Source organism: Brachypodium distachyon, chromosome 3, assembly GCF_000005505.3.
Source record: "Brachypodium distachyon strain Bd21 chromosome 3, Brachypodium_distachyon_v3.0, whole genome shotgun sequence".
In the NCBI taxonomy this organism is placed as follows: Eukaryota; Viridiplantae; Streptophyta; class Magnoliopsida; order Poales; family Poaceae; genus Brachypodium; species Brachypodium distachyon.
This window is the reverse complement of record NC_016133.3, coordinates 42,961,419-42,973,091: the sequence shown is the minus strand read 5'-3', so window position 1 is coordinate 42,973,091 and position 11,673 is coordinate 42,961,419. Positions and strand designations below refer to the sequence as shown.

At 44.1% G+C, this 11,673-nt stretch overlaps 3 protein-coding genes across 4 annotated transcripts; all 3 read right to left on the bottom strand.

The window, feature by feature from the left end:
- Window positions 1-880: 880 nt before the first annotated feature.
- On the bottom strand, window positions 881-2,269 carry LOC100838805 (BTB/POZ and MATH domain-containing protein 5). The gene is given in 4 exon segments (XM_024461730.1): window positions 881-1,182; window positions 1,275-1,315; window positions 1,317-1,888; window positions 1,891-2,269. Coding segments are annotated over 4 exon segments (888 nt in total). The 5' UTR covers window positions 2,008-2,269; the 3' UTR covers window positions 881-1,024.
- A 143-nt stretch (window positions 2,270-2,412) lies between these two features.
- LOC100845106 (glutamate-1-semialdehyde 2,1-aminomutase, chloroplastic) lies at window positions 2,413-5,200 on the bottom strand. The gene is made up of 3 exons (XM_003574778.4): window positions 4,953-5,200; window positions 4,043-4,216; window positions 2,413-3,681 (listed from the first exon to the last, which is right to left on the bottom strand). The coding sequence occupies exons 1-3, from the start codon at window positions 5,127-5,129 to the stop codon at window positions 2,614-2,616; spliced, it is 1,419 nt and encodes a 472-aa protein (XP_003574826.1). The 5' UTR covers window positions 5,130-5,200; the 3' UTR covers window positions 2,413-2,613.
- Window positions 5,201-5,531: 331 nt separating this feature from the next.
- On the bottom strand, window positions 5,532-11,024 carry LOC100844294 (MADS-box transcription factor 7-like). Of its 2 annotated transcripts, none has more exons than XM_010235340.2 (8): window positions 10,597-11,024; window positions 8,534-8,612; window positions 7,957-8,027; window positions 7,230-7,329; window positions 6,537-6,578; window positions 6,420-6,461; window positions 6,116-6,279; window positions 5,532-5,922 (listed from the first exon to the last, which is right to left on the bottom strand). In XM_010235340.2, the coding sequence occupies exons 1-8, from the start codon at window positions 10,779-10,781 to the stop codon at window positions 5,847-5,849; spliced, it is 759 nt and encodes a 252-aa protein (XP_010233642.1). In that variant the 5' UTR covers window positions 10,782-11,024; the 3' UTR covers window positions 5,532-5,846. The 2 variants fall into 2 exon arrangements, with proteins under 2 accessions (XP_010233642.1, NP_001288311.1); NM_001301382.1 differs by having other exon boundaries at window positions 5,847-5,922; window positions 6,116-6,273; window positions 10,597-10,781.
- Between the last annotated feature and the right edge of the window lie 649 nt (window positions 11,025-11,673).

The window sequence follows — 11,673 nt, the reverse complement described above, 5'->3', positions numbered from 1 at the left end:
TCAGAAGGTGGCGATTGTGAATTGTTCATCGCACCAAATACTCTCTCATCAGGTCAATCAGTGGCAACTCAGACATCAATTTTGCATAAACACAAATTTTCCTCAGAACGGAAATGAAGTCAGCAAAAATTTACTCTGCAGCAGCTTGCATGCTAGACAAGAAATCCTGAGCTGAGCATCCACCACAACAAAAACAACTCCAGCTGCCTGAGGGAGGAATCCATCAAGCTTGGGTTTCAGCGTTGCATGACCAGGAACATCAACAACATGAACGGGTTTTATTTTCCCTTTCTGTATATAGAACAAGAGCAAAGTCAAGCAGCAAGTCTTGCAGTCTGCATCTCCAAAACTATTCCCTAAACCTTTCAAGCTCTGAACGCAACACAAATGTATCATTTGTTATGTTCAGTCACGGAGTCAGTCCCTTGATGTGAGGATCCATGAAAAAAAGTAAGGATGGAAGTAAACACTGGAATATATTGCTACAATTTATGGGCCACTGCAAAGAATAAACTCTAAATCAGCCAAACTGTGAAATTTAACTGACAACATCAACATCCCTGTTTCCCGTCTGAGTGAACAGAATGAAAAGAAGGAAGGATGTGAGCAATCCCAAACTTGTCAAAACATACATATACACTTGATACATACTGTACATACTACTGCATCCATCCTATAGATTATGTTGTTTATCCAATAATTGAACAGTAACTGCTACTTGCTGCACCGGCCAGTTGGGCTAAATTGCACAAACTACAGACCAGTTCCCAGTTTGATTGTACGCAGCATGGACTCAATTACGCTACAGCTAAAAACATATAGAAGAGTGACACCAATATGCAAATAAGAAGATTAGTCCAAAGATTAGGCTACCACGATTTTCAAGCCCATCACATAATAAGTTGGTAAGTACAGCAGTATGCTTTAAAAGATATCAACTACCAGGTGACATAAACCATACATGAAGACCTGAATAGTAAATTGCAACACAGGCACATCAATCAGGATTTGCATCTCTCTCTGGCTACTTCTTGGGCTTCTCCCTCAGCTCGGCAACAATCGCTGGGAACTTGTGAACCAGCCTGACGAAACCATCGGTTAACACAGCCTTCCTGAAGTTTTTCTCCTTCGCAAAGAAGGTAATGCACTTGGTTTTCAGCTCGGCGCATCTGTATGTTTCAGCGTGAGATAAAGTCTCGGCCACCGTATCTACTGACACATCATCCCACAGCTTCTTGGCACACATGAGCTTCAGCCTATCCATTGCATACCGGTCGGCCACGGCAAGCAGATGCTTGTACATCTCGATAGGCGAGTCGCCATCTTCAGGCAAGGTGTCGGTGTACATGAACCGGAGGAAAATTTCAAAGGTTGCAGGTGCAATGTCTGTCAATGTGATGTCTGACATGCTGGCCTCTGCCATGGAGCCGAAGAGCTCCGCCTTGAAGACCGGCGATCGGGCGGCGAGCACGGCCCGGTGAGCTGGGAACTTCTTGCCGCCCACTACGAAGGAGACGTCGGAACCGTCGGCGGCGGCGCAGTCCAGGAGTCTGCTGAGATGGGTCCCGATGTCGGAAGGCGGCACGGATAAGGAGTCGTCGCGCACGACGATGACCCCGCAAGCAATGGTGATCCAGCCGTCGACCATGTAGAGCGACTCGAGTTCGCTTCGCTTCACGCACCATGACCACCCCGAGGAGTGGTCTGATGAGGAAAAATAATGCGCGAGTCTGTCGGCAAGGGGAGAATATGGCTCACCGTTCTTCTTCATGACGAAAGCCTCGAAGATGGCCTTGATGACTCTTCTAGCGTTTCTCGCGAGCTGTAGGCAGATTCCGAGGTACCTGTCGTCGGCGTAGGCGTCGTAGGCGTCGTAGGAAGAGAAAATATCCAGAGGTATCCACCGGCAGAGACGTCCTTGGAGCTGACGGCATGGTCGGCGGCGAGGTTCTCCGTCTGGTCATAGGGAAGCTTGACCTTGAACGGCACGAAACAGGAGTCGAACATCTCGGATAGTGATTACTGAGCACGTTGCAGGTGGTGTATTTTAGTCAGGGTATCTCAGTGTGAATACGGCACGAAACAGGAGCATATAGTCACAGACAACACTCGGGGTTCCGAGTACAGTAATGAATAGAGGGTGAATAGCGACGAAGACCGGGTCGACACGCTTGGAGTTCTGATCCGTAATGTCAAGCCCTTCCTGATTCCTAGAAGCCATTTCCATCGCTGCTTCCCGACGTTTAGCTGGAAGAAGCAGCTTCCAGCCTTCCAGTATGCGATCAGCGCACCAACGGCTTGATAGTCCACCTGCAAATGAGTGCCTACTCAAAATATTTTACTTGTTGCAAATATAGGTCAGCTAAAAAGCAGAAGAAACAAAGCCAGATGTCAATACTGTACAAGACATTGTAATCCAGGTTGTAGGACGGAGTTTTATTGCCAGTGCAAAAAGAGTGCTACTACTGTAATTCAGAAAGAACGAAATGGTCTAGAGATCAATGTACTGCTGCTGCACAATACAATACAATACAAAACTGAACTTCCACGGCGTAGAACTATATCAGAGTACAACACAAGGGGACACTTCAACAAGTTTGCCGGAAGAATTGCCTATATCCGTCGAAGAACTTTCTCTGCAGCCTCCACCGTCTTCTCGATGTCCTGGGGTGTGTGTGCCAAGCTGGTAAAACCTGCCTCGAACTGCGAGGGCGCAAGATACACACCTTCTTCGAGCATTCCACGGTGGAACCTCCCAAACTTTGCTGTGTCACTCTTCTTGGCATCGTCAAAGTTGTTAACCGGGCCACCAGCGAAGAAGAACCCGAACATTCCTCTGATGTGTCCTCCACACATCTCGTGCCCTGTTTTAGTGCCCGAATCCAATATCCCACGGACAAGTTCGCCGGTTATCTTGTCCAAGTATTCATAGGTGCCAGGCTCCATCAGACGCTTGAGCGTGTGGATTCCAGCAGTCATAGCTAGAGGGTTTCCACTGAGGGTTCCTGCCTGGTACATCGGCCCTGCTGGAGCAACCATCTCCATGATGTCCTTCCGCCCACCATAAGCACCAACCGGAAGACCACCACCAATAATTTTCCCCAAGGTTGTCACATCAGGGGTGATCCCAAAGTACTCTTGAGCCCCACCATACGCTAAACGGAAACCAGTCATCACTTCATCAAAGACCAGAAGTGCACCGTCTTGTTTGGTCAACTCACGAAGAGCAGTCAAGAAAGCAGGACTTGGAGGAATGAAGCCAGCGTTGCCGACAACCGGCTCAAGGAAGACTGCAGCAATCTCACCTTTGTTATCCTCAAACAATTTTTTTACTGCCTCAGCATCATTGTACGGTGCCGTTAGAGTTCCAACGGTTGCTCCTTTGGGAACTCCAGGGGAGTCTGGGAGGCCAAGGGTGGCAACACCACTGCCAGCTTTAACAAGGAAGGAATCTGCATGGCCATGGTAACAGCCCTCGAACTTGAGGATCTTTTCCCTCCCAGTGAATGCACGTACAAGGCGGAGTGCTCCCATGCAGGCTTCTGTCCCTGAATTTACAAAACGGACCATTTCGATGCTTGGCACGGCAGAGATAACCATCTGAGCTAACACATTCTCCAATGCGCATGGAGCACCAAAGCTAGTTCCCTTCTTCAGAGTTTCAATCAGTGCAGCATTCACCTGAAGTAAACAAGAAGATTTTGGTGACACTGATTTGATTCAGTATTCAAGTCTGTTTCCTATCTCAAAGTTTCTAAATCAACTAAGGATTCTTTTTTCCAGGTCATACTCAATGAGTGTTCATAAGTCTTGAATTGAGATATATATTATTAGGCAATTACACCAGTTTGATTTACATAATATGAGCAAGAAATTTTACAGATCTACTAACTAGTGGTGCCTTATATCTTTTGAAGGAAACTTAATCATATCAAGTACTATGAAGAAATAGATGTGAGCCTTTCTATCATTAAACTATCCACTATGGCATAGGGAACAGTGAAACCATCCAAAGATAAGTCAGCATGGAGGCAGGATATACCGTATCATCTGCATGACCAATGATTGCAGGACCCCAGGATCCAACATAATCAATATATTCATTGCCATCAACATCCCACATATGAGAACCCTTTACAGAATCAAAGACTATGGGCTGCCCGCCAACTGATTTAAAGGCTCGGACTGGTGAATTAACGCCGCCAGGCATCAATTCCTGTGGAGTGAAAACATCAATAAGTAAACACTCACAACAGATAATAATAATAATAATAATAATAATAATAACAACAACAACAACAACAATGAACATCAAATGCGACTAGGATCTCAGATAACAGAAGAATGCAAGTTTTGCATCCAAACAGGGTTGCACAAATTCTGTCAACGCGACATGCCAACTAGAGAACATGACCAAACCAAGAGAACCATTCAATGCGCTGGCCAGTTTGCATTTCTTCAGTCTAGCTACGTATGGCGACCATTTCACATTATATTCTCATTTCGGTTTTAACACATTGATGTAAAATTCAGTTGCAGAATCAACATATGCACAGTTGCGAGGGACCATGTACTGTCGAAAATAGCTTCGTGTTTGAACATCAGTGTTGTGGCTATCCTATATGTCTGTCTAAATGTACCAATCTAGTCTGAGCACACAGTTGACCTTCGACTTGCTAAAATCTCACATTGCTCATCTAGACCTCGCACATTGAAATTCACCTCTAATCTCACAGATTGGATTCCATTCGCATAAAAACAGATACGAATTGCACTCATTTTGCCCCCAATCTCTACACGAGACCAGTTCCAATTGGCCGAGAACCCACACAACTGTATTCAAAACATTACTGCCTGAAACCCCGCTCATCGAACTGCTAAGCCGAAGGAGGCGATATCTCAGACGAGGTACTGGAGTTTCCAAACCGGGAGAGAGAAGGAGGAAGCGGCACCTTGGCGGCGTTGAAGATCTCCTCGGACTTCTGGACCGTGTACGCACTCGCGCCCTTCTCGACGGAGACGGCGGCCCGCACCATCGACCTACCGCGGGGAGCGAGCGAGGACTTAGGCGCAACTGCCGGCCGGATCGAGATCCCGGAGGCCACGGCGGCTGCTGCTGCTCCGGCCATGACCGCTTCCTCGAGGCAGGAAGAAGTATGCGTGGAGAGGAAGAAGAAGATAGAAAGGGGATAAGAAAATTCGGCAGGGGTTTGGTGGGATTGGGTCTTAAGAGGTCGGCCCGGGGCCCGGGCCCACGGGAGTCAGCAGAAAGGGCGTGTTCGAGCTTTTGAAGCTGGGGAGGCCTGTTTGGTGTACTGGGCTTTGGCCCACGCTGTTGCACCGCCCAGCTCTTGTAGCCTTGTACCAGGAAAATGATCCCCAAATAATGCAAAGGAAAATGTACGTTTACAAGATAAAAATTGAAGGAAAATGTATACAAGCTACAAGTAATGTACAGAGTGTTGCAATGATATACACGCAATTGTATAGGTGAAGTTAAAATTCAGACGTTCCTTGAAACTACTAGTGTGTAGTCAAAGGAAATAAACTAGTGCTGCAAATTACGAAATATACAAGCACCACACATTCATACTGGCATAATGTATAGGCAGCTAGCGCTCCAAGCTGTTACATATATGATCTTTTACACGCATGAAGTACAAATATCTGAAGATCAAACAGTACATAGTTTTAGTTTCATGTTCTCACACAAAAGTAGTTAAAGTTGCACGCAAAATAACAGGGGGCCTTGACTGCTGGGATGAACAATCCATCACTCGAAGTAGTGTACACATATGCGGCCCGGAGTCGCATATTCTTATTATTGAACGATTCGCTGGCTTCGATCATGGTAACCACGGCGGCATGAAAGTGGTCATGCATGAACTATTCATGCCACTATTCATCGTCTCAGAAGGGTACCTGCAGATAGAGAGAGGGATTATTGTATTTGTACCCGGTCCGGTAGCTATGACATTTTATCGATAAGTCATCACATGAAAATATAACAGCGTGATGTGCTTCGTTTTTTCCTACAGAAAATGCCTAGCAAGAAAACAGAACATATATGCAGTGATTATCGATTGTAAACATGGTTTAAGAATGAGAGTAATACCCTATGTGAAGGGTGGGTTCACCAGCAGCATCGAGAGGATGGAAGAATCCATTGCCGCCATGCATCTGCGGCTGCACCTCAGGCTGACGTTCGTAGCTGAGTAAGTTGTTGTTGTGCTCCCAGAGTTGCTGGCCATGAACCTGATTGCTCTCCTCCAACTGCATCTTACAGAAAATCAAGAACATCAGAAGCTAGATGTATGGTCCATATGAGTAGGAAATTAAGTATGTACAGTATTTTATTAGTTTCCATCTCCTTCGAGAACATCTACATTTCGAATGCTTATTACAGTCTTAGAACTTACTTTTATTCGAAGACATTTGTTTGCTTCAGAAAACATTTGCTCCTGCAAATTTAATAATAATGCAGGGTCAGTCACTAAATATCACTATCTATCAATGTTGACTTGTTGAGAGCATACCCTTCTCTGGAGTTCCGTCAGTTGGTCAACCATATGTTGTGTCTATCACAAGAGAAATGGAATTTGGTTAGTACACTTACTATACATCTTCACAAGCTAAATGGAATTTGGTCTGTCTACACACCTTGCGCAGAATTTGGTTAGCATGCTACAATTAAGGTTTAAAATTTTCCTATGAAATTTCTGATATTTCGTTAATTTCCGTCGATACCAAAAGTTTAGCCTTTCGTTCAAAAAAATAGTTGCTTAGAATTTAAGCCTAGCGCAAAATAGCTAATGTAAACTAGCTCTATCCTAAAATTCAGTGTATGCCATTTTTTTAATGAGAACCAAGTAGTTAAATTATGTAATTTGTATTGGAAAAATTTATGATTCGCTACAATTTTGAGAATATTTGGTAAAATTCGGTCGAATTTTAAGGACTGAAATCTGAAATAGTTTCCAAAATTATGAAATTCTGGCCATTTCGGTGGGGTACCAAAATTTTGTTCAAAAAGAAATTTTAAAACCTCGATGAAATATACAACCATAACTGATGAACAAAAGGGGTAACATAACATCATTAAGAAAATCACATTGTGCCGATGTTGATCGTAAGTAGAGCTATGAATATATATACTTCTACAGGGAAAGAGCAAACTCCCACTTAAGCAGGAAATGACAGCTGTTTTTTATTAACTCTGCAGTACGTACCCTTGTAGTTCTGATGTGCTTCAAGGATGAATCAAGTTGCTTCTCAAGGCCCTCGAGCTCCTTTATTCCTAATGATTCAAGATCTTCACCAAGCAAATTCCTGTGTGGTGTATGGACAAAAAGATGCAAAAGAATGGTTATATGTACAGATGAAATTAGCATCTCGATCCCCTATTGACTGCACTGAATCAAGTTTGGCATCTGTCTCTCAAGAAATGAGATAACAAAACTACTCTAACAGGCTATTAGATAGATTCAGATGTAGCCACTCAATAGAAATATCATGTATTTGATCTCTCACCAATACGTGCTTATTCAGTATCACAAACATGATTATTACTTCTTTTTCCGCTGGACAAACATGATTATTACTCTTACTTAATATAATGAGCCAGCCAAAAATTAAGTACTTTGGACATGTGATTTCACTTTTATAAATTGACCCAAACCCTTAATTTAAGGATTGGAGCTTGAAGTTTTCATCGCATTCCCTCTTTTTAAGAAAATGACAGTTAAAATTCTTCTCTAACCTGAAAAATGTGCAAATAATCGAAGCAACATGCTAAAAATTTGGTTGACAAAAACTGATTAATGTACTTTCAGAAGTAAATAAAGATCTGGTTAACTGGTTTATGTCTTCCTGGTATTCTAGTGATGTATTGTGCCAGAAGATGCAACGTGAGGCAACCAAATTAGAATTAGGAAATAACTTGAGAAGAGGACTTGCCTTTGTGTTCGCTGTAAATTATCAACCCGTGCCTTTAATTTCAGGTACTCGTTGCGGCTGTTTTTCAATTGCTGAGACAGAATATAGAACAGGTTCACTTTACTAAGAATCATAGGAAAACCATTTCGTACATTGAACATGTTGCGATGCGAATTAAAGTATACTGATAGAATAGCGTGTATAATTAGGCCAGAGATTCCATATGGCGCAGGATTAATTGTGGCATGGCAATACATGCTGCGGTGAATCTTTCTATTTAAGATGTTGTGCAAGATTTTAGTTTGATGGAGTATAATATTACCATTAGTGCGATATGAATGGATAGCATACAAACTGTTCACTAGCTTTGATTTTTCTAGATAACCTTTACAGGTTACAGGTACTTAAAATTTCCATATGATATGCACACATTCCATCTGGGATACGCGTCGAATGTCATTCACTCATTCCCATATAAGAAGAGCTGATAACGGTCATATGTGCTTGCTGTGTATAGACTTCTGTAATAGTAATTAAATGTGGTTAATTCAAAATCATATCTCCAGCTAATCCATGGGAATATAGAAAACACCTATACCTCATTTTCTCTATTTTGCACGGCTGTTTCAGGTCCCGCATAACTGCATTTCTGATACTTCTCGAGTGTCTTCGTCATGCTACAAGTCCAATGTCGAGAAAAAAAATCAGAGTTAAGAGGAAAAATAATGTACTCTAGAGTAAATTAATTTGAACTTTCCTCATTTTATAATATCTGCCGGTTAGCTGAATAATGATTATTTTCTAGTACTCCCTCCGTCCCATATTAAATGACCCGTATTTGTCTAAATATGCATGTATTTATATCTAAAAAGCGTATAGATACATGTAATATTTTGACACTTAATATGGAACGGATGGAATACCAGTGAATACAGATATAGTTTCGAACCTAGGTTTCTAGATAGGACGTGGACGGAGTACTATCGGATAACAATTACTCACGGAACTATAGGACGTGGACGGTGAAGATAAAAGTATATGTATGCCCTTCTAGAATTGGTATGGAGTACGTAATTAAGTTCAGATTCACAATGTCAGTTGCTAACTAGTACTGCTACTTCAGTCCAGTAAGGCAACTAATTTTTTCTGTAAATAAATTAAAATACAAATAAGACGACTCAAAGTATGCACAAACGACATGTGATAAGTTTGATGAGTTTTTTTTTTTTGAAAAAGAGGAAGTACATGAGTTGATACTGAGAAAAAGGGCGGGAAGTCATTGAAGAGTTGGGAATTGAGAGAAATGATATGCATGCATTCCTCCAAATATCCATAGAGAACAGGCATGCATGCATGCACGGGGTACGCTGTTCCACGCATATTTTAAGGTTGTTGCAGACTTCCGGATACCAGGAATCTTTCAGTTTGAGTGGACGAGCCGAGAGTGAGTATTCTCAAGTCCCATCTCAAAAGTGCAAACCAGGAGACACATACGCGCTACTACAAATTTATGTGCGATAAATGTCATACACACCCGGCACGGCGGCACATGAACTGTACGAAGTTTGAACTCGTCACTTGTGACATCTGAAAGGATTAGTTGATGGGAGGGCATATATTGGAGGTCGAAGCGTTTTTACTTTTGGGAGAAAAGTAACTCTATTTGTTTAGCTAAAAACTCTAAACAAAAAAATATTTACACATGAGGACAACTCAAATACATACTGCTACTATGCAAGAAATTTACCGAGTGGACAAGAAGTAAGGCAGGCAACGTTTGCAACAGGATCTATAAGTTCAAGCATGCCGAACGAGTCTTAATTGATGGGAACACTTAATTAATCGTCTACTACTATTCACTTAGTAATTAATGCTATAGGCAATTGTATACTGTACAAAAAGATCTTAGTTACATGAACATTTCCATAGATAGAATCAACAATCTTGTGTGCATCGATTAATAGTTAATTAGTTGTATCCTCAAAGTAAGCTAAGAATTAATGCACACGCAGATATTTCGTATCATATCTCCCCACAAAATTAAGAACGATGGTCACTTATTAGCATATCTCTGCACAAAAACTTTCATTGCGACTTCATTTTGTTTATAAAACCTTGTTTAATTTTTTGGCTACACCAAGGAAAATTGAATTTTCTGTTTGAAGGAAAACACCCAGATCCACGAGAACAGCTGTACGTACATCACGAGAGAGGAAGAGAGCATGAAATTTTGGACCCGCTAGATGCCAGATCAGTTCGCTGCAGCCTCAAAACCGATAGATCAGGGAAAGGCTTAGCTTGGCCGGAAAACCCGCAAAAGGAGGAAACACCAAACGGACCGGGAAGCAAACCCTAAACCCCGCGAAGTTAGTACTGGCCAGATCCCGGCCGGCTGAGTAATCCGCGGGAAACCCAGCTCCTATCACCAATCCGGTGACCCTTTAACCTCACCAACAAGCTCGATCGCACAGATCCGCGCAAAGCAAGCACTAAACCGTGCATGGCGCACCTCAACGGCGTCCGTAACTTAGCTCGACGGGGAGGAATCTCAAAACCCCGCGTAATTCGCTGCGCGCGGTCGAGGGGGCCGGCCGGAACACCATTTCGACGGGCAGATCTGGAGCTAGAGCAGATGCGCGCGTGTGAGAGTGTGATATATACCTCTGGGTGCTGCAGAACTCGTAGAGCTTGCCGCGGTTGGAGAAGACGATGAGCGCGACCTCGGCGTCGCAGAGGACGGAGAGCTCGTAGGCCTTCTTGAGCAGCCCGTTCCTGCGCTTGGCGAACGTCACCTGCCTGTTGATCTTGTTCTCGATCCGCTTCAGCTCCACCCTCCCCCTCCCCATGGCCGCCGCCGCCGCCGCTCCCGCCTCCTCCTGCCTCTCCCCCCCTCCCCAACCTTCACCGACTCCCTCCAGATCTCCCCCACCACCGAGAGCGTGCTAGCAGGAGGAGGAAAAGGGAGAGAGAGAGAGGCCGCCGGGTGCTTGCGTGTGTGTGAGGCAGCAGGGATTAAAGCAAGAGAGGGATGGATGATGATGGGGGTGGTGGTGCAGGGGAAGAACCAGTGGGCGCGAGGGTGGGGTTGGGGGGGAATGCCGTTTTTGGCAAAGGATGAGTAGGGGGGAAACCCTAGAGGCCCAGCCGCGTAGCGCGTTTCCGGAAGCCTAGGCGTGGGTCGCTCGCGCGTCCCGTCCTTGCCCGGCGTCCCCATCCCTTAACTCCCTGCTTTATTCGCTGCCTTCTCCATTGCTACACACACACACACAGAGCCACAGGCTCCTGTTCTTGAGAGTTCCCTTCTCTCTGTAAAAACACACACACATGGGGCGCTTGTCGGGATGCCAGATTTTTTGGGGCGTTGGTGGGGGCTGTTGGATCGGGAGAGCCGTGCGATCGGCGCGGGAGGTGGCCGCTCCGGTCGACACGTGGTGTTCATGGGGCGCGTGATAGATTCAGAACTCAGAAGAGCTAGTGTAAGCCAGAGAGCTTGGCAGGTTAATTACGTTTTCCTTAAGTGAAAGCCAAGCCAGCTTACGTAATCGTGATCGTGTACTAGTATTGGCGATCGAGATGCATGCATACGACCTCTTTATTAATTCTCAAACATTGTTACGGAGTACATTCTCAATCAAACGAGGTAATTAATATGCTGGGGGTGGATCATCCAAAGCCCAAAGGGGTTAATTAGAGTAGAGTTAGTAATTTCTTCAACTTCAATTTCATTGTGTGTTCTGG

Excerpts from the sequence above, each read along its gene's own strand:
- LOC100845106 (XM_003574778.4), bottom strand. The coding sequence starts at position 5,129 with ATGGCCGGAGCAGCAGCAGCCGCCGTGGCCTCCGGGATCTCGATCCGG. Across the intron at positions 4,217-4,952 it reads AGATCTTCAACGCCGCCAAG|GAATTGATGCCTGGCGGCGT; the intron begins GTGCCGCTTCCT and ends TTCACTCCACAG. Across the intron at positions 3,682-4,042 it reads TTGGTCATGCAGATGATACG|GTGAATGCTGCACTGATTGA; the intron begins GTATATCCTGCC and ends TGTTTACTTCAG.
- LOC100844294 (XM_010235340.2), bottom strand. The coding sequence starts at position 10,781 with ATGGGGAGGGGGAGGGTGGAGCTGAAGCGGATCGAGAACAAGATCAAC. Across the intron at positions 8,613-10,596 it reads GAGTTCTGCAGCACCCAGAG|CATGACGAAGACACTCGAGA; the intron begins GTATATATCACA and ends TTGGACTTGTAG. Across the intron at positions 6,579-7,229 it reads AGCACATCAGAACTACAAGG|ACACAACATATGGTTGACCA; the intron begins GTACGTACTGCA and ends CTCTTGTGATAG.